Source organism: Meriones unguiculatus, chromosome 15, assembly GCF_030254825.1.
Source record: "Meriones unguiculatus strain TT.TT164.6M chromosome 15, Bangor_MerUng_6.1, whole genome shotgun sequence".
In the NCBI taxonomy this organism is placed as follows: Eukaryota; Metazoa; Chordata; class Mammalia; order Rodentia; family Muridae; genus Meriones; species Meriones unguiculatus.
The window spans coordinates 47,153,606-47,173,343 of record NC_083362.1 but is presented as its reverse complement, the minus strand read 5'-3'; the positions used below and the strand labels follow the sequence as shown (position 1 = coordinate 47,173,343).

Sequence of the window (19,738 nt, the reverse complement as noted above, 5' to 3'; positions counted from 1 at the left end):
TCCCTGTTGCCGACTGCCCCGCCTCGGCCAGGTCATGTGGTATCTCGCAGCAAAGGCACCCCAAGTAGTCTCCTTATCTGTCTGTCCCACAGACTCTTCCCTCTGGAAGAATCTGAAACTGTCCAAGCAGATCCCTTCTGATTCCCAACGCCTAGAGTGACTGCTCATCTCACTCAATAAAATCCAAAGGGCTTGCAATGTCCTGTCCAGCCTCCTCCCCTCTCCCACTCCAGGCCTTCATTAGCTCTCCTCTCCTCCCACTCTCACGTCCCTGTTGTCCTCTTAACTGTTCCTCCCTCCCCCTGCACTCCCCCAACCCTGTCTTATGACCGTCATTGTCTCCACCCGCAATTCTCTTTCCCTGCTCTTTGCATGTTTTCCGCTCACTTTCATTAGGACTCTGCTCAACCGGTATAGGGTACATGTAAAGTATGGGCTTTCTTGTCCACATCATTGCAGATGAAATCACAGCCTTCCACCTCACTCAACCCAGTAAGCCTCAGCTATCTTATTCTCCTCCATAGCACTCATCACCACCTTTCATCACATGGACACCTGATCACACATATACACGCACATACGTGTTGGTTGTCAGTCTCCCTTCTGAACACAGCTTCGTGGAGGACAGCCACGCTTAGCCTTTTCTGCTTATTGGATCTTTAGTGCCTCTTAGAACAGTGTCAGGAATGTTTCCGACTGCTGGGTTTGGGATCTTGTCTTCCAAAGTATCATTCAGATGTGGTGTACGGTTGAAGGCAGGGTTTCTGTCGAAGATGTTTCGGTTCCTTGCTTTTTTTTTAAGCACCTTCCTCACCTACATCAAAAATGTTCTGTCTCCAGGTCATGTGTACCATTGCTTTCCTAATGCCCCAGGATACTGAAAAAGCTGTATGGAAATAGAATTTTACTGAGCGACTAACAGGGGATTTGCCTGAAAAGCAGTTAACGGTTTAGTCCGAAGCTCATAGAATTACATGGTGTGTGGCTGAGTCCACACACCAGAGGGTCTCCCATGCCCTAGCCTTCAGGTATGTGTGAGAGGAACACTTGGGGGAGGAAAGCTTGCTTTCTCCTACTTCTGAGGACTCTCTAGTCATTGGAACAGGATGTGGGATCTTGTGTGAAGACTTAAGGATACTAAAGTCACCTGAGGAAGAGGGAAAGCAGCTAAAACAAGCATGCTGATTCTGGAAAAGTTGTCCACACACATCCACACCTTTCAAGCCACTCACGCTTGTAGTCCCATCACTTAGGAGGTGTATGCAAGTAGGAAGGTCACCCCCAGCTACAGAGGTCAAGGCCAGTCTAGGCTACATGAGACCCTGTCTCAAAACAAGACAAACAAATGGCTTATGTGTCAACATCCTTACTTTGTTTTTCTTCAGAGAAAAGACACAGAGATAAATTGGGCTCCAGGGGAGTCACAATGGGCCTGCTGTTTTGGGTGAGTAGAAGACTGGGGATAATCCCAGAGCCTTGAGTGTGTTTTCCACTGAACTATATCCTACAGCTAACACTCCTAGATTCTTTAAGATACACCAGTCATTGCTGTAAGAATTTCACAGACATTAACTTGGTTTGATCATAAAAACACCAAAAATCAAATAGTAAAGATGAATAAAACAACGTATTTTTTGCCTGAGGAAAATGGTCAATGCTGATATTTTTGTTTTGTTTGTTTGTTTTGTTTTGTTTCCAGATAAGGTTTTTCTGTGTAGCACTGGCTGTCCTGGATTCACTTTGTAGACCAGGCTGGCCTCAAACTCATAGTCATCCGCCTGCCTCTGCCTCCCCAAGTGCTGGGATTATAGGCATGCACCACTAGACCTGGCTAATGCTGGTCTTTATCTAGTATAAAAGATAGTTAATATAGGAGGATGGGGAGGTGGCTCAGTGATTAAGAGCACTGTTTGCTCTTCCAGAGGTCCTGAGTTCAATTTCTAGCAACCACATGGTGGCTCACAACCATCTATAGTGAGATCTGGTGCCCTCTTCTGGGTGTACATGCAGGTGTACATGCAGATAGAGCACTCATACATAAAGACAAATAAATAAAATTGATTTTAAAAAGATAGCTAACATATTTAGGTAAAATATAATGTGATTTATTCTATCACATATTATTAAATAAAACATTTAATAATAATAGTATAATTATTAACATATAAGCAATGAAATATTAATTAATATATTTTAAATATATCACATTTAAATATAATATAATATAAAGTATTTAATAATTCAGGAGAAATATTTCCATCTTACAATGGCATACAAATATTTTCTTTATTTCATTATGATCTGCAGTTGAACAAGTTTTAGGAAAATTGATGTTTTGCTAGCATAGTGGTTCATGATATTTTGATGTTACTCTGCATTGTTCTATTTAGTTTAGGAAAAGATGTAGAAAATGATAGCCATAGGTAGAGCAAGTCTGTCTCTCAAAGTCCTAGGGTATATGTATCTATATCCTGGAAACCAAAGCTCTCTGCCCCCTGACTTTGCATTTCCAGCACTAACATAGGCCTGGCATGTGGTGCTTAATAAATGTTTGTGAATCAATAACGACTAGGCCACTTCTAATGAGTCTGTGCAAGAGTCATTAATAGAGCCCACCCCCACTCCATGAGACACTGAACAATAAGGGATTTGCATTTCCTAATGTTACATTTTCTCTGGCATAAAAGCCATGAACCAAGAGAAGGAGTCACACTATGCACCCTAAGAAACTGTATAATTTAGAGAAATGTTTGTTAAGTATCAAGGCAAATGATTTCTTTGGAAGTCAACCCCTTATCACATTGTATTCTCTGGGGTGATAGTGGCATACCTGTGGGGTAACCAATCATTTCATGCTTAGATTTGAAGCATGCTCCCAGCAAGGAATTCATATCTGGTACTATACACCCCATCAGAAGTCTGTGGCTCAGGTCCTAGGTCCCAGTGGGAAAGCTACTGTGGTTTGCTAAGCGAATGTGGTATGCCCATTAAATCACCTTTCAATATTTCTGCTTATGGTCACAGATCAATGATGCTGTCAGCTTTGATCAGAGGAGCGTCTCTTTTTCTGTGGTGGACAACAGTCGCTGAAGAGTGTCTTAACTAGTCAAGTGTGAAGAATAGGTGATCATCCTTAAATAAGGCATCTTTATTATGCCCTCCAGGGCTCAGAGATCATGGGAGATTAGGAGAATGGAAAGAATGTAAAAGCTGGAAGAAGAATGTTTAGGGACACTGTCTTCAGGGCATGACATGGACATTGCCATTGAATCTCTCCTCCATGCTCTGTTATGGAGGAGAGGAGCCTGTAAGCCCCATACCTCCCTGGAGAGGTGTAGGTGATTAATAGTTTCTATGGGACAAAGGCATCTCTTCCCTGCCCTAGCTACTCGTAATGGGTTCATATTCCTGCACTTGACCTTGATTAAACTCACTAGTTCACTCCCCACAAAATGACATGAAAGTGTGCGGGGAGGGGGGGAATCTAATAAGGACTAATATGATTGAAATATATATGTGTGTATGAAAACGTCATAATGAAACCCGTTATTATGTATAGTTAATATATGCCGATATGACTCTTTTAAGGCCAGAGAGATGGCGTCACTGTTTGCCACACAGGGCTGGCTGAGTTCAGTCCCTGAAACCCATGTGTAAAGGTTGGAGAAGAGAAGTGACTGCACAAAGTTGCCTTCTGACCTTCAGACAGGCATCATGGCACAGCTTTGAGTGGATACCTGTGCACATGCACACGCACACACGTGAACCCACAAACCCACATAGACACACACACACACATACACTAATCATTTTTAATTAAAGAAAAATTCCTCCCACGTGCCATTACCCTGGGGTTATTTCTCATAAGGCTGTAACTGTGCAGTGAATGCGTTATATCCTTGACATGACTGGATTGTACTCGGGCAGAATTCCTGTCAGCCAGGCCCGCCCTCATCCATCTGTGCTAATAGCTGACTTGAGATTTTAATCAGAGTCTTTGCTGATCTGATTGGACGACCCCAGCAAGGTTCCTGAACCCCTTTTTGGTGAATTTTCTCACAAATGGATTAGGAGTGATTACTTCACAAAAGGTTTTCATGATCTCAAAAGGTTTTCCATGGCGACTGTTTCTAATTTAGATGCTGTCATTACCGGTTCTGCAGAGAGAGCGGCATGGACTGCTAAACACACACTCTCAAGGTTATTTTTCTGGAGAGTGTTACTTCTGAGTTTGCCTTCATTTTTACACAGAGAGTGTCACAGGGTGGGTTTCCATTTCCCCCGTTTACTCTTGCCGAAGGAGATGCTTATATCAAGCAAACATTTGCAGTTTTAGGTGATGAAGTAGGGAGAAATTTAAACATAACAGACTTTAGTTCTAATGCCCAGAAATGCTGGGTGTATCTGTGACCCCACACAAATTACCCAGCCTCTCGGAGGCTTGGGCATCTTCATTTCTACAACAGCAACAACGCTTTGGGCTTCAGCTGTTTGTATAAGGGGTTAACCAGGACTCTGGCGGAGGGAGACATGTCATAGGCCTGGTGCTCAGACAAGGGTAGATGTACGGCTTCTTCCTTAAGGAAACACTGTAGACAGGCTGAAGGTCCTAGGTTCAACCCCAAAACTGGCTGTTTTTATAAAGGCATTTAAAATAAGATCCATTCTTAGGATTTCAAATATAGAATTCAATAAAACTAAGGCACATTCATATAAAATCCATAAAAATCAACCTACTCAAAGTATTTTCTCCCAGTTGTAAAAGTAAACATTTTAAATGTGATTCTGAGGCAATAAGGAAACATTCTCTAAGCTGCTACAAAAACTTCCTATTTTTTTTTTTTTCCATTTTGTTTCATTTGAGGCAGGGATTCACCAGGTCGCCGAGTTTGCCTAGACCTGGCTCTGCAGACTCTGCCGGCCTTGACCTGTGACCCTCCTGCCTCTGCCTCCTGAGTGCTGGGATTATGAAAACCTATCACCACATCCAGCTTTTTCATCTTTTAATTAGCAAAAAGATGAGGATAGTATGGCCTGGGCCCATGATCCCACCTACCTCAGGAGACCAAGGCAGGAAGGTGACAAGATCAAGGCTAGCCTGGGCTACAAGGTGAGTTCAGGACCAGCCGGGGCAATTCAGTGAGACCCTGTCTCAAAATTAAAAGGTAAGAGGGCTGGGCCAATAGCTGAGTGGTGGAGAACTTGCCCAGCATGTGTGAGCCCTGGGCTTTGGGCCTCAATATCCCGAGGACAAACAAATGAGGCAAGTAGGGGCTGTTTGTGGACTGTTCCCTCCCCAGGAGTCCGCAGAGCCCCTGGCACATACTGCCCCGTGAGGGCACGTAAAGTTACCCGTGTTAGTCTCAGTCAAATTTGGTTTGAAAGTTTGGCCATGTGATAAAATGTATTAAGAGAACTGGAGGATGCATAAAAGCTTATTAAGCTTTTCCCTTAGTATCGTTCAGATTTTTGTCTGATATTATATAGCAGTGATATATAATATTACGGTATTACATGTGAAGATGGCATGGAAACAAACATCCATCCTACCCACTTAGAGACTGTCTACGCAGCAAAATCCTACTCACGAAGTCCTGGGCTGCCATAGCTGGCAATCAGACTGCTCAAGAAACGCATTCTTGCTTCAAGGGCTTGGAAGAGAAGGTTCCCTCACTCTTGAGTTTCTTTGCGAAGGGCTTTCGGTTGCCTTTGCAGCTAATGACCCTGGGTTTTAACTAATGAGCTCCAGCTGTTCTTAGCTGCCTTCCCAGCCCTGACCGTTTAACCTCCATCTCTCTGGTCTCACATCCATCGGGGTCTTAACCGGAGGGGGTGTGTATGGGGGAGAGGAGTGAGCCAGTGCCAGAGTTCTTAAGCGAGGTCTTGCTTTCAAGGCTGCGGGCTCTCACACCAGAGGGGAAAGAGGCAGCCATTGTTGGAAACTGCGTGTGGAGCCGCTCCGACCTGTCGGAATCCTTTTGTGGCCTTTCGTATCGTACAAGCAAAGCTTTCAGTCAGGGCAGTCCGTAAAAATAAACCGAGGCAGCCCACGGTGGAATGCCAGCTGTAATTGTGAACACCTGTGTGGGAGGCCAACACGCGCGCAGAACTGGTTGTGCGAATAGAACAATACACACCCGGGGGCTCGGAGCCAGGCTGAGGACATCTGTTAGCAAAACGCGCTGCGGAAAGGTTTCCCTGTGACGGCCAGGTGTGGACGAACAGGACACAGCCGTGGGCGGACAGGACCAAGCCCGGAGAACCAGGAGGGCCCTCCTCTAGCCACGTGACCTGGGGGCCTCTGCTGGGTTCACAAACGCCCTTCGGCCTCTCCACACTTCTGCCTCCAGCCAGGATCACCCTGCCTGGTGTTGAACGCTTAAAACCACGTGTCCCCTCGGATTGCACCTGACCCGGCCACGGTGAGTCCCCGCTCACGCTGATGGCCTTTTGGCCTTTCTATTTAAATTAAAAACGTGTCCCAGGGCGGTCCAGGGACGTTTGAAGACGGCATCAAACTGAGTTGTAAACCCGTTTTCTAAGTTCAGCCTAAAATCCGCCTCCCTCCGCCACACCGATCCGCGCTTGTCTGAGTTCGCGACCGCCTCTAGACGCTTCGTCCTTGGGTTGTCTGCTCCGTTAAGACTTGAACACAACAGAACGAAGAACGGGGCTCCCTCGGCTGGTTTCTCAAACGTCCAGCACTCTGCGTGCAGTGTGTATTCCGAGGAGAAGAGAAGACAAATAGCTAGAGGAAGAAAGTAAGGCTGAGGAAGCAGGGGCCAGCTCTCCGGAATGTTTTTTTTTTTTCGGACGCAGGAGCAACCCCACCATTCCTGTGGCTCCACGGTGGGTGGGTTGATAGGCGCGCTTGCCTGGAGTGTTGGTTTGAGTGTTGAGTGTTCGGTTCCCGGCGGGTGGTGGTGCTGGGGGCAGTGCAGTTTTGCTGGAGGAACTGTACCGCTGCAGGCTCGGCTTTGAGAACGCCCAGCATCGCCCGCTTCCGCTTTGCTCTTTTCTGTTTCACCCACGTGGTCGAAGGGCCATCGCTTAGCTTCCTGTCCTGCTGCCATGGCGGCCTTTTGCTGTTGTGCCTCTCCCAACCCCCTGCTGCGATGGGCTCTTATCTCTTTGGACCCTTGAGCCAGATAAACTCTTTCTTCCATTTGGTCATAGTATTCACCACAACAGAACGCTAACTAATATCCTAGCATGCTTGAGGCCAGTCTGGCTCTATGGAGACACTGTCTCAAACAAACAAACAAACAAACAAACAGAAACCTTACATGAAATGTTAATAAGTTGTATTCTTTAATTTCACTGTTATTTTAAATTTATAAGTTATTAGTATTAAACACTGTGGTATAAATGTTCCCACTGATTAGTAAAATATGACCAAAAGGTAATAAAATAATAACGAAGAATGAAATAAAAGCAGCGAACATTCATTGAACCCTGAAAAGAGACTAAGTGTTATGTATTCTCATTTGCTCTTCCTAACAGCTCCATGAACTATTTCCCATTATCAGCCACTTGTTTTGTTTTTTGGCTTTTTGAGACAGGGTTTCTCTGTGTAGTCCTGGCTGTCTTAGAGCCTAGCCTGTAGACCAGGCTGGCCTCAAGTTCACAAAGAACAGCCTGCCTCTGCTTGGACATAAGGCACACACTAACCACCTTATCAGCTACTTTCACAGTAAGCCCCGCCTTAGACACGCTATCTAACCCAATATCACCTCACTCACACCTAGCAGCTAGAAGACAAGAAGGTGGATCTGTTCACCTCACTAGGCTGCCCAGGGTGCAAAGAAAACACAAGAAGCTAGGCTTGGTGAGACAGACCTGCATTCCCAGCTCTTAGGAGGCTGGGGCAGGAGTACTGCAAGCTTGAGGCCAGAGTGGGCTACAAAGTAAGTAAGCAAATTATGGAGACCCTGTCTCATTTAAAATAAATAAATAAACAAACAAACAAATAAATAAATGAGACCACTCCAGAGGGAGAGGGAGAAAACACTGAGAGAACATGCTTTCTATCCAAGAGGCTAAAAGCAGAAGGATTGCAAGTTTCCCTGCCTGAGAAACTTAGTCAGACCCTGTCTCCCAAAAATGTGTGCGTATGTGCACGTGTGTGTGTGTGTGTGTGTTGGACCATTGGTTCAATCCCTGAGTACTGTAGGAAAAACAAAACTAAGAAAAAAAAAACTATGATCAGGCAGATCCCCACCAATAATTAGTATGTAGTTTCACTTTTTTCTCTTTTAAATGAATTGCTGTGGGTTGTGTAGACATGGTTTCAGCATGACTCCAGACATAGGGAAAACATTCAGTAAACACTCATAGAGGTTCTACTATGGACAGCAGTTTTGAGTGTTATCTTCCAGGACAAACAATAAAAGTAACCGTGTAAATAATCTTGGGACACTGGCAAAAAGAACTTTGAAATTATAATATCACTTTTAGAAAACCCAGAGACCACATGCTGAGTGGGCAGATGGAATCCTTCACGATGTTTTTACCACACTGAGTTCTCAAAACAATCTCTGGGGTCCATTTTCTCTCCCATTCTTACCTTCCCGGATGGCTGTGAAGGGGACCCCCTCCTCTGCGTTCATGCTGATGACTTTCAGAGCTACTAGTTGTCCAGTTATCCTGGAGAGAGGTGGGGGCAGACACAAACGCACACTCACTGGGATGGTTCAAAGCAACAGCTTCATCACGTATAAAACATGTTGTGTATATATATGAAAACACTCCTTTCTGTGCTGAGGTGGCGTGTTTCTTCCCAGAACACCGTGAGCAAGCAGACACGCACCAAGCGACCACCTCCTTCACGATGCTTGCTGATGGCTTCGCTGCTCCGAAGCCAGCCTTGTATGTCACCTGACTGGTGGCTTCAGAACAGCCCTCTTGCTTGGGCATTTGTCTCTGTGTTCTCTCAGTAGAGCATGAGGGGATGTTTTAACGTGAAAGTCAACCCAACAGGTCACTTTTCAACACCCAGTGTGCCTCCACGCTTCGTGTCAAATAACAGCCAAATTCTCTTTTATCTTTTCTTCCTTTCCTTCTGTTTTTTTGTTTGTTTGTTTTCGTTTTGTTTTTACAGAGGGTGGGGAAATGTGAGTTTTCATTTTGTTGAGACAGGGTCTTGTAATATACACCAGGCTGGCCTCCAGCTTTTAATTCTGGATGAGCTTGTCAACAGCCAGTGTCTTACAGTAGCTCTCAAAGCGTTAGCTGGTTTGCCTAGGTCTCACCATTTCCTTTTCTATCCCTTTTCTCTCCCTTCCTCCCTCCTCCTCTCTATGTATTCATATAAGAAAATTTTGGGCAAGTCCTTTACGGCCATGTTGCTTCTAACACTGTGAGATCCATATAGCACAGTCAGTAATCTGTTCTCTCTCCATTTTCCATTCTCTTTTATGGTTCGTGATGTTTTAATAGACAGGCCGGCTTTGAAGGCATAACGACCCTCTTGACTTAGCTTTTCGAGTGCTGGGGTTACAGGCATAAGACACATGCCTCTTACAAAATGTGATATTTAATAATGTTACAGTGTTTTATCATACGAATACATCACAATGTGTTTTGCCAATTCCAAATTCTTATAAATTGCGGTTTGGGGTTATTTTAAGAATACTGCGCTGGACATAGAGGCTCCTATTGTAACCCTAGCCCTTGAGTGACCGAAGTAGGAGGAAGGTTGTCACAAGGTCAGCCTGGAGCATGTGGTGAGTTCCAGGCCAGCTTGGGCTAGCATGAGACTGCCTCAAAAAGCCAAATCAAACGAAAAACCATGACAATCATTTCTGCAGCTAAGTATTTTCCCACAGTTCCCACTGTTTCCTTAAGATAGAAGCGGACTTGCTAAATCATAGAGCAGGCAGTGCTTTCATTAATGTGAACTCGTGTCCCAAGCTGCTCCCCAAAGAGCATGGTGGTGCTGAGCTGCATTTTCAGCTCTATTGATGTAAACTTTGTTTTTTGAAGAACGATTTTCAAATTCTAGAAAACTTAAGAAGATGGGAAAGGAAGTTCCTATTTCCTTGCTTTCTGTTTCTTCTTCTGTTGACTCTTAATTACTGAGGTACAGTTATTACAATTAATGAACCAAGTTGGGCATGGTGACTGACGCCTATAACACTTGAGAGATGGAGGCAGGAGGATCAAGAAGTTCCATGTCATCCTCAGCTACATCTGAAGTTCAGCGGCCTGAACTACATGAATCTGTCTCAAGAAAGCCAAAACACAACAACCAAAATCCTAAACTAAAATAGTGTACAGTAATGATAATAAATAATGAACCGATATTGATGTGCTGCTATTAAAATGCAGCTATTAAAATGAGGATTTCCTTAGCTTTTATTTCATGGCCTTCTTATTGTCCGAGATTCTATTCAGGACTTCACTGACTTGTTGTGCCTCACTAGGCTCCTCTTGGCTGTGCAGTTGCCAGATTTGCCTTGGGTTTGTTTACCCTGATGGTTTTCAGGAGTGTGAGTAAAGAAATTCGAAGGTGCAGGGCACAGAGACACACATCTGTGATACCAGCACTTGGGGAGGCAGAGGCAGATGGATCTCTTTGAGGTCGAGGCCAGCCTGGTCTACAAAGTGAGTCCAGGACAGCCAAGGCTACACAGAGAAACCCTGCCACAAACAAACAAACAAACAAACAAAACCAAACAACCAAACAAAAATTCTGTAATTCTGAGTTTGGGGGAAGGTCAAGAGTCATCTTGACCGTAGTGTATCATGGGAACACTTTTCCATCGTCCTGGCTTGAGACTTTCCTTGCTGACTGTGACCACCTGTCTGAGGCGGGCTTGCTGAGTGCCTGTTGCAGAGTGACTGTCCGTTCCCCCTGCTTTAGCATCACTAAGTGCAGCCTTCCCTTTGGGCATGGGTCCACTAAGATCCACTTCTGAGACAGCAGATCCTTGGAAGGTATCTGGAGTTCTTTTGCATGGAAGATGTGTTTCTGCTTTCTTATTTATTAATTTATTGAGCCATTCATTTGCAGCAGCAGAAACTCACGAATATTTGATTCCTTGGGTTATAACACGATACCACTTCGTTTTGTGCCTTGGTTTTGGCAGGTTTGCCCCTTGGAAACTCTTCCCTTGATGCCCACGTGGCTTTGCCAAATTCCTCGTGAGTGCCAGCTTAGTTTTGCTGTTTTTGTTTGTTTGTTTACTTATATACATTCTTTATTTTAAAGAATTAACTAATCTTCCCAGGATTCAAAATTAGACTTTCTATGCTCAGTTTGTTTATTATTATCATTTTCCTTCTAATTAATTATTTTTTAATATAGTTTTTTATTTTTATTAAATACAGTTTATTCACTTTGTATCCCTCCCTCCTCCCCTCCCAATCCTACCCACCCTTCCCCTTCTCCCCCCATGCCCCTCTCCCAGTCCACTGATAGGGGAGGTCCTCCTCTCCTTCCTTCTGATCCTAGTCTATCAGGTCTCCTCAGGACTGGCTACATTGTCTTCCTCTGTGGACTGGTAAGTCTGCTCCCCGTTGCTTTTACCTTCACAGTTTGGTCTATGTGTGTATCATTAATTTCAATTTCTTTGCTTTGGGAAGTACATTTTCCCCAGTCTTTTCTACTTGTTTTGTCCTTCCCTCATGATTTTACAAGAACATTTTTTTTAACCTAGGCTTTTATCACTTTCTTTTGTCTTACAAATTTTGAACTTAATTCTCTTGTATGATGTTTAATATTTCCCAAAATATTTTATTGAGAGTGTGACTCTGTAAAAATTCTATTCCACCCATGTATTAAAAACAAACAAACAACTTTTTTGGTCAAATATGTTTAGAAATGCTTCGCACTTTCAGAATTACCACTGTCCTTATGTAGATAATCATGGCATACATAGGCAGTCTTGATATGCTGAAGGCATCTATTGTAAAAGATGGAATTTTATGGGGGCTGGAGAGATGGTCCTGAGTTCAATTCCCAGCAACCACATGGCAGCTTACAACCATCTATAATGAGAGCTGGTGCCCTCTTTTGCACTGAATACTGTATAAATAATAAATAAACATTGAAAAAAAAACACAGAAGCAGGCCAGGTGTGGTGTCCTACTTAAAAAAAAAAAAAAGATGGAATTTTATTTTGTCTAGGATTGCCAGTGTTGATTCAGCTATAGCTGTTTCTGTGAAACACCTGTTAAAATGTCTTGGAATTTGCGCTCCACATAGGTGGACAGACGGGCACCATGGCCTCTGCATTCCCATATTCATATATTCATAAACGGACCTCCCCAGCCTACAGGCTGCACAGAATTCATCTTCCTGTCCAGTTATTCTACACTGTTTTGTTCATTTAAATCTTCAATCTACTGTATTCTTATTCTACATCCAATTTTCAAAAATGGCTTACTATCTCAGGTCTGTTTAGGGGAGCGTTTTTTATTCACTGATGATTTGTTTACATATTAAATTTTACTAATTACTTGAATTTGTATATATTCAGGGCTTTAAAAAACTCCTGTTTCTGCCACATGTATGTTGTAATCTCAGTGCTGAAGCAGAGGTAGGAAGATCACAAACCCAAGGCCAGCCTCATCTACATATTGAATTCCAGGCTAGCCAGGGCGACGTTAGGAAGAGTTGATCTTTTTTTTTATTATTATTATCTGTGCTACAAGAGTTTAATTGTACTTAGATTATACAGCCAGCTCTCTGAATCTGTGGATCATAGGTGTGTGTGTGTGTGTGTGTGTGTGTGTGTGTGTGTGTGTGTTCAACCAATCACAGGTTAGAAATATTTGGGAAGAATATTGGTTGTGTATTGGTTGTGTATTGACTTTTTTCTTGTCATTCCCTACAATACAGAGACTGCGCCATTTTCTGTAAGTGATTTGAGTATCCTTGTATTCGGGTTCCCAGGGGTCAGGGTGGGGTCCTATCACCACTCCCTTAAGTATTTCAAGGGGCCCCTTTATTTAGTACACACCAAAACCGGCAGTCAGAGGTCCACTGACATCCTCTTGTTAACGGGTTCCAACTGTTGTACATTTGCGAACACCTCGGAGTACGCCGCGGCACACACATTCCCACTCGCTCCTCCCTGCCTTCCCCTGCTTGGAGCTGTCCTCTGTGTCCCTGTATCCAGTTCATCTTCACCTCCCTCAGATTTCCTCTCCAAATATTTCCTTCTCTGTGGGACCTCTTCTCGCCTCTCTGTTTAAAACTGTGATTGCCTGCCTCTCTGCCGTCTTCGGATCTTCCCATTGCATTCCTTCCCATGGAACTCATCCTCCTTTCATCCGCTGTTTTATCAGTTTGTTTATGTTCTGTGCTCCTCCCACACACTCCACACATGCAGAAGTGTCTGTCTCTAGTTTTCAAAAATACTCTTTTTTTTTTTTTTTTTTTTTTTACAAAAAGATGTGTTTTATTTTTATGTGCACTGGTGTTCTGCCTACATGTACATACAAACACATCCTCTGGAATGGGAGCTATAGATAGCTGTGGGTGCTGGGAATTGAACCCGGGTCCTTTGGAAGAGCAGACAGTGCTCTTAACAGCTGAGCCATCTCTCTAGTCCTCCAAAACATTCTTAACAGATAAGACATGGCATGGGGCATAACAAATATTAACAGCACAGAAAAATTAGTTTATGACAGCAGCGTGATTTAGGTCTTTTATATACCACAGCAAGTCTTTATGAATCCTGCTCATTTTAATTCCGATAATTATATTTTCCTGTTATTGTGAGAATACATTTTTTTACTGTATTTTCCAAATACTTATTGAATATGTAAGCAACTTGTATTGATTTTATAACTGATCACACAATTACTATGTGTTATTAAGCCTAATATCACTTAGGTGATCAGACGTCTTTTAGAAAGGCCATGCTACAACTCCCCCCCCCCCCAGAAAAAATGATCTCTAGTCTCAGTCTTTTTGCATTATCTGGAACATCTAAGATAGTTTTTTGTTTTTAGAGAAGGTCTCCCTCTGCCCCCGCTGTAGCCTCCTGAGTGATAGGACTATGGGTCTATGCCACCAGACCTGGCTCTCTATGGTACTTTAAAAGGTGCTTCTACACCATAAATGTTCTGTATTCATAGCCTCCAGTTTCAGCCACTAAAATCAAATCTTTTGTCCTCAGACTTTCTGTGTACGCTTCAATCTGCATAAGTAATAAGTGTTTTTGTTTTTGTTTTTGTTTTGTTTTGTTTTCTGAACAGGACCATCAAGTACACTTTGTTCTGTGGCCAGCATCCTCACCCCACCCCCTTCTTCAGTACTGGGCCTCAGTTTATATTAGTTCACAGTGTGGTGAATCTACTGGATATTTGGGGCCAGTTTTTATTTTTTTTATGCTATTATAAACCTCTTTTTCCCTTCTATGTACTATACACATATGCATGTATATAATCCTTTTGTGGTATATTACACATAGTGGAAATATAGTTCTTTTGTTTATATAATGCATATTTTATTCTTTTGTGGCCAGATCTCTCACTGGACCTGGAGATAGCCTACTGGCTGGCAAGCCCCACTGTCCTCACTCCTCTGTCTCCTCACAGTTCTGAGATTACAGGCATCCATAGCTTCACCTAGATTTTTATATCAATATGGGGGTTTGAACTCAGGTTTGGAAGCATTTCTAATGTACTTTTTCATCCTATTACTAAGCTGAGTTTCTTCAGGGAAGCATTTTATATTTTTAGTTCCTGGGATAATCTATGGTCATAAGTCAAATCCTGGTTCTATACAATAATTTAAAATTGTATTTCCCTAACAATCTCACTTTAACAAAGGCAGCATGAGTATACAAATGTTACGATAAATGAAAAGACTTAGTTTTATAATATTTGCACTTTTAAAATATGACTACCACTAAGTCATTATTTTTTCTATTGGAGTACTAAAACCTAAAGGAAAAGGTTTTCCAACTTTTCTACCTTTACTAGAAGGTAACAGAAAGACCAGAATTCTGTCTTTGAACTAGGTACTTGGATTTTGGACAAAGGTTCTTTTTTCCAGACAGTTGGTATATTTCACAAATGCAGAAAATGCAGGACATAGTTTTTGGATATTCTACACTTTGAGATTTAGAAAGGGATAAGAAAACCTTTCTAGAGACATCTTACTAACAGGGTTTCTTGTTGGGTAATAATTGTTCTTTGGGTCAACAGTGGGGAGAACCTACCTTTTCAGTTGTTGATTTTAGCTAGAGAAGAGTTTGTTTGCTTTTTGTTTTTTTAAGGCTGTTGAAATCACCTCATCTACCTCCCTGTTGGCCCAGGTGTCCTGCCACAGCCCCAAAGGCTGTGTGTCTGTGTGATATGTGGGTTGGCTTTATAATGCAATAGGAGAACCCTCATCCGAAGTCTTTAAGGAGTCACTCACCTGCTAATGCCCTTGTAAACGGTGGCGTAAGAACCTTCACCCAGCTTCTCCAAGTTCAAGTAAGAAGAGGCCGCCCCAAAAGGAAGGCTCTTCTTCTGCTGACAGGGTGGAGTGAGAGGGGGGAAGACAGAAAGAGCATTTCAAAAATATGTTGACTTATCTTTTTCCCAGGGGCATTAGACAGCAGGGTGTGTGTGTGTGTGTGTGTGTGTGTGTGTATGCTTGTCTGTGTGTGTCTGTGTATGTGAGTATGTGCATGTTTCTATATGTATTTGTGTGCCTGTGTGTGTGTGTGTGTATATGTGTGTATATGTGTGTGCATGCACCTGGGAGCCCACACAGGCATCCCTGGAAAGTGAGGGCCAGCTTCCCAAAGCAAGCACCCATGAAATTGTTGATGCCTGCCAGCCGCTCACTCACCCATGGCAACCCCTGCCTCAGATTCTCTTCCTGAAAAGAGTCACTGTTACTCCGTGGCCGCTTCTGGGCACCGATAACTTGGAGTCCCCTGGGGTGAAGCGAAGACGTGGAACGTGATGCTTCTTTTAGGTCTGTTAGCTGGAGGGGGAAAAAAGCACAAGAGCAAAATGCGTACAAAGTCAACATTTGGTGGCTGGCAAACCCTTTCTTTGTTTTCTTTGCCTGTGTTTTGTTTTGTTTTGTTTTCTAGGCTTCCTCCACCAGGCAAAGGCATCTTTCCTGAAAGCCAATTCCCTTTGAGGCTGCCGTGGTACCAATCGCTGAAATACTCAATTTCTCCTTCACCTGCAGTTTAACCCAGTCTCCTGAATGGGTGTTTTCCAATTTCTCCGGCTTAACTCAGTCTCCCCCAAGACTGCCGGCCTTCCTGCGTCCTTAAGGTAATGCCTTAGAATAATCTAGTAAGACCCTGCTAATAATCCGGAGCTAATTACTGAAACTGAGGACCCACAGAGGACCTACCAGTACGACAGCCCTCTACAGTTCAGCCCTGCAATTTAGTGGCTCAGCGAAGTCCAGAGAAGAGCCCTTCTCTATTTCAAGTCAGAAGAGACCAAAGCCAAGGATTATTCCCCTCCTCTGGTTTACAAGCACATCCCCTAACTTGATAACTTCGGCCATAAATCCTCTGTGACTTTAATAGAATTTCCTTTTTATGAGTTTGGACCTACCGCAGAGGAATCAGACCCTGCTATAAAAGGGAGTGTCTGTCCGAATTGCTGGGTTTACTAATAAAGAAAGATGCTCCTCCCGGGACACAAATACCTCGAACGCAGCAGCCTGGGCGCTCCCAGGCTGGCTCCTCTGACAGCTGTGCGCCTCCCCTCCCTCCGAGCGGCGGTAGCAACTGCATCCTGGCTGTAGCCTCTTGGCACACAGCTCCTGACCCATAATAGTCCGGGTTCAAGGAGAAAAGCCGCCCCTGAACCTCTCCCCAGTCCGCCTCTTCTGTCCTCCGTCACTCCCGTCTTGCCAGAGGTCAGCGGAGCGGAGCTTTTGCATGACTCACACGAGGGCTCTCCCCGGAGCAGCCTCATGACTTCAGCAGTTTTCGCTTATCAGTTCAAGGAACTGTGCACCAGACCCGCAGCGGCTGGCGTCCGCATGTGCACGCGGGTCAGGGGTCGCAGCGGAGTGAATGCAACTGGGTTCGCTCCAAGAACCGCCCCGCCCCAGCCACAGGTCAGCGCGGTGGCCGCACTCATTTTTTTGGGAATTTGCATGGACGCTGGCGTTTAGTGGGCCCTCAGGCTGTTAACATGGCCACGCTGGGGGTGGGGGTGGGGGTGGGGGTGGGGGTAGGGGTGGGGGTGGGGGTAGGGGTGGGGGGGTGGGTATCTCATTCCTTGCTTTCATCTGAAAGCCTCTTGGCTTTCAAGCCTTGAACTCGAGGTAATCCTCCTGCCTCAGCCTCTCCAGTTCTGGGGTTGCAGACGTGAGCCACCTGACTCGGGTTGGCTCTCCACCATTAAAATGAGTTTGAAACCTAGCCAACATTTAGAGTGGAAGAAACCACAGAATGGCGGGATGGAAGGAAAGCTGAGGACGCCCACTCCATCTCTGCCTCCAAGCAGCGTCTGCCAGGGCGTTCATTCAGTCATTCAGCCAAACATCATCTGCATCGAGGGAGAGGAGTCTGGGCTCAGTGGGTCACACACTCGTAAGCGCCCTCCTTTGGAGGCTGAAACAGGGGGATGGTGAGTTCAAGACTAGCTTGGACTATGATAAGATTCTCCGTCAAATTTCAAATAAAGAAGAGACAGAAGAAGGAGCGTCCGTGTGCACACGCCTCCTCACAGCCAGGCATGGTGGGGCTCGCCTTTAGTCCCAGCGCAGAGGCAGAGGCAGGCGGATCTCTGAGTTCGAGGCCAGCCTGGTCTACAGAGCAAGTTCCAAGAAGGCCAGGGCTACACAGAGAAACCCTGTCTCAAAAAAAAAAAAAAAAAAATCTAACAACAAAATAAACTCATCATTCCCCCATTTTTTCCTTCCTTTCGTATCAACGTAATTAATGTTTAATGTGTGTGAATGTCCCATCAGCACTTGGCAGTCCCAGGCATCTGGATCAGGCTGCGTTGTCGTCTGTGACTGTAGTCGTTTGCAGTCCTGGAGCAGAGTTCTTTCTGGGAGAGACCGATGTTTATTGCGGTTCTTATACGTCAATCATAGACGTAGGCGACGGGCAAGACAATTTCCACGAGCAAAAGGGCTGCGCTGTTATCACAACAGGATTGTGGATAGTCCACACCTCAGCTTTCAGACATTAAATCTTAACTTTCATGTAATTTAACTGTGGTGGTTTGAATCAGAATGCCCCCCTAGACTCCTGTGTTTGGATGCTTGGCCCACGGGGCGTGGCACCGTCAGGAAGAGTGGCCCTGTTGGAGGAAGTGTGCCACCGTGGCGATGGGCTGTGAGGTCTCAGAGGCTCAAGGTGGCCCTAGCGAGGCGGTCTCCTGCTGCTGCCTGTGGACCAAGATGTAGAACTCCAGCTCTTCCTCCGGCACCATGTCCGCCTGCATGCTGCCTTGCTTCTTGCTGTGACAACAGTGGACTAAACCTCTGAAACTGAAAGCCAGCTCCAATTAATTTTTTTAATAGGAGTTGCCATGGTCATGGTGTCTCTTCACAGCAATAAAACCCTAAGACGTTAATACTGAGCTTTTGTATTTCAAATTTTATTTCAAAATTACTGCAAGAAAGCAAGAATTTCCAAGTCAGCGCTTGGAATGCAAACAAGAAGATTTCCATGAATCAGAGGCCAACCTGGGCTGCAGAGTTAGTCAAACGAGAAAGAAATTGCTACATAAGAGCTACGGCAAGTCTATTCAAAGATTTACTAAAATCTGAGACATTTAAAAAGAGAGAGATAGAAAGCCAGGGAGACCAGTGGCACACTCAGGACATAGACTAGGCATAAAAACGGAACCAGTTAGGCCTCTGACCGGCATGCAACTAACTGAGAGAGGTCATTTTCTCATCTCAATCAATTCTCACTTATTCCTCATCACACATTTTGTCAGAAGTGCTCATGTCGGGGAGATGGTTCTCTGGGTAAGTAAGTGTCCCTGCACTAAGCCGGCTGACCGGATCTCAGCCTTGGGACCCTCAGGTAGAAGGCGGGAGGTGACGGCAGGTTGTTCCCTGAGATCCACGTGCCCATCGTGGCATACGCTTAACCAATTAACTGAAATATTTTTTTATTTCTTAAAAAACCCTGCTAATTCTTTTCTCAAAAAAAGATCATGGATTTTGTCACAGACAAATTACATCCTAGCTGGATTTGGTGACACAGGCCCATAGTCTCCGCACTTAGGAACCTGGAAAGAAGGATCCTGAGTCTGAAGCCAGCCTGGCCTGTAAGATCTCATTAAAAAACAAAACAAACCATGAGCCAGGGCTACACAGAGAAACCCTGTGTCAAAAAAACAAAAACAAAACAAAACCTATGAGTGAGGCCTGGCTTAAGGTGGTTTCATAAATTTTACACTGGGGGTGGGTAGCCAGTATTTCACTCTGTAGCCCAGGCTAGCCCGGAACTCACTATGTAGCTCACAGTAGCCGCCAACTTGTGGCGAGTCTCCTGCTTCTGTCTCCCAATTGCCAAATGACAGGTGATATACAATGCCAGGTGAGTTTTAAAAATTCAAAACGGCCAGCATTTGTGTTAGCTGAAGAAATTACGTCGTTAACTCACAAACATGCTTGAACAGAATATCTGATTACTTTAGCTAAGTAATTTCTCTCTGTATATGTGTGTGTTTATGTGTGTGGGTGTAGACAGCTTATGTCCTAAGACTGACATTGCTGTTTACATGCTACAGAGGACTACTGAAGGGAAAATGTAAAACATGCTTCAGAATTTTCAAAAATTAATTTATG

At 44.3% G+C, this 19,738-nt stretch overlaps 1 protein-coding gene and 1 long non-coding RNA gene across 6 annotated transcripts in view; one reads left to right on the top strand and one right to left on the bottom strand.

The window, feature by feature from the left end:
- Positions 1 to 16,774, bottom strand: part of Cdk15 (cyclin dependent kinase 15) — a 93,897-nt gene extending 77,123 nt beyond the window's left edge. For 4 of the 5 annotated variants that reach the window (XM_060368417.1, XM_060368414.1, XM_060368415.1 and 1 more), the window contains exons 1-4: positions 16,622 to 16,774; positions 15,797 to 15,934; positions 15,377 to 15,474; positions 8,567 to 8,646 (exon numbers count right to left, since the gene is read on the bottom strand). In XM_060368417.1, the coding sequence (XP_060224400.1) occupies positions 8,567 to 8,646; positions 15,377 to 15,474; positions 15,797 to 15,934; positions 16,622 to 16,747 (442 nt within the window). In that variant the 5' untranslated portion in view covers positions 16,748 to 16,774. The remainder of the gene's footprint in view (positions 1 to 8,566; positions 8,647 to 15,376; positions 15,475 to 15,796; positions 15,935 to 16,621) is intronic. The other variant, XM_060368418.1, reaches the window with a different exon arrangement.
- A 58-nt stretch (positions 16,775 to 16,832) lies between these two features.
- On the top strand, positions 16,833 to 19,061 carry LOC132648067 (uncharacterized). The gene is made up of 2 exons (XR_009586439.1): positions 16,833 to 17,038; positions 17,897 to 19,061. It is a non-coding gene; the product is annotated as an uncharacterized LOC132648067 (long non-coding RNA).
- Positions 19,062 to 19,738: the final 677 nt, after the last annotated feature.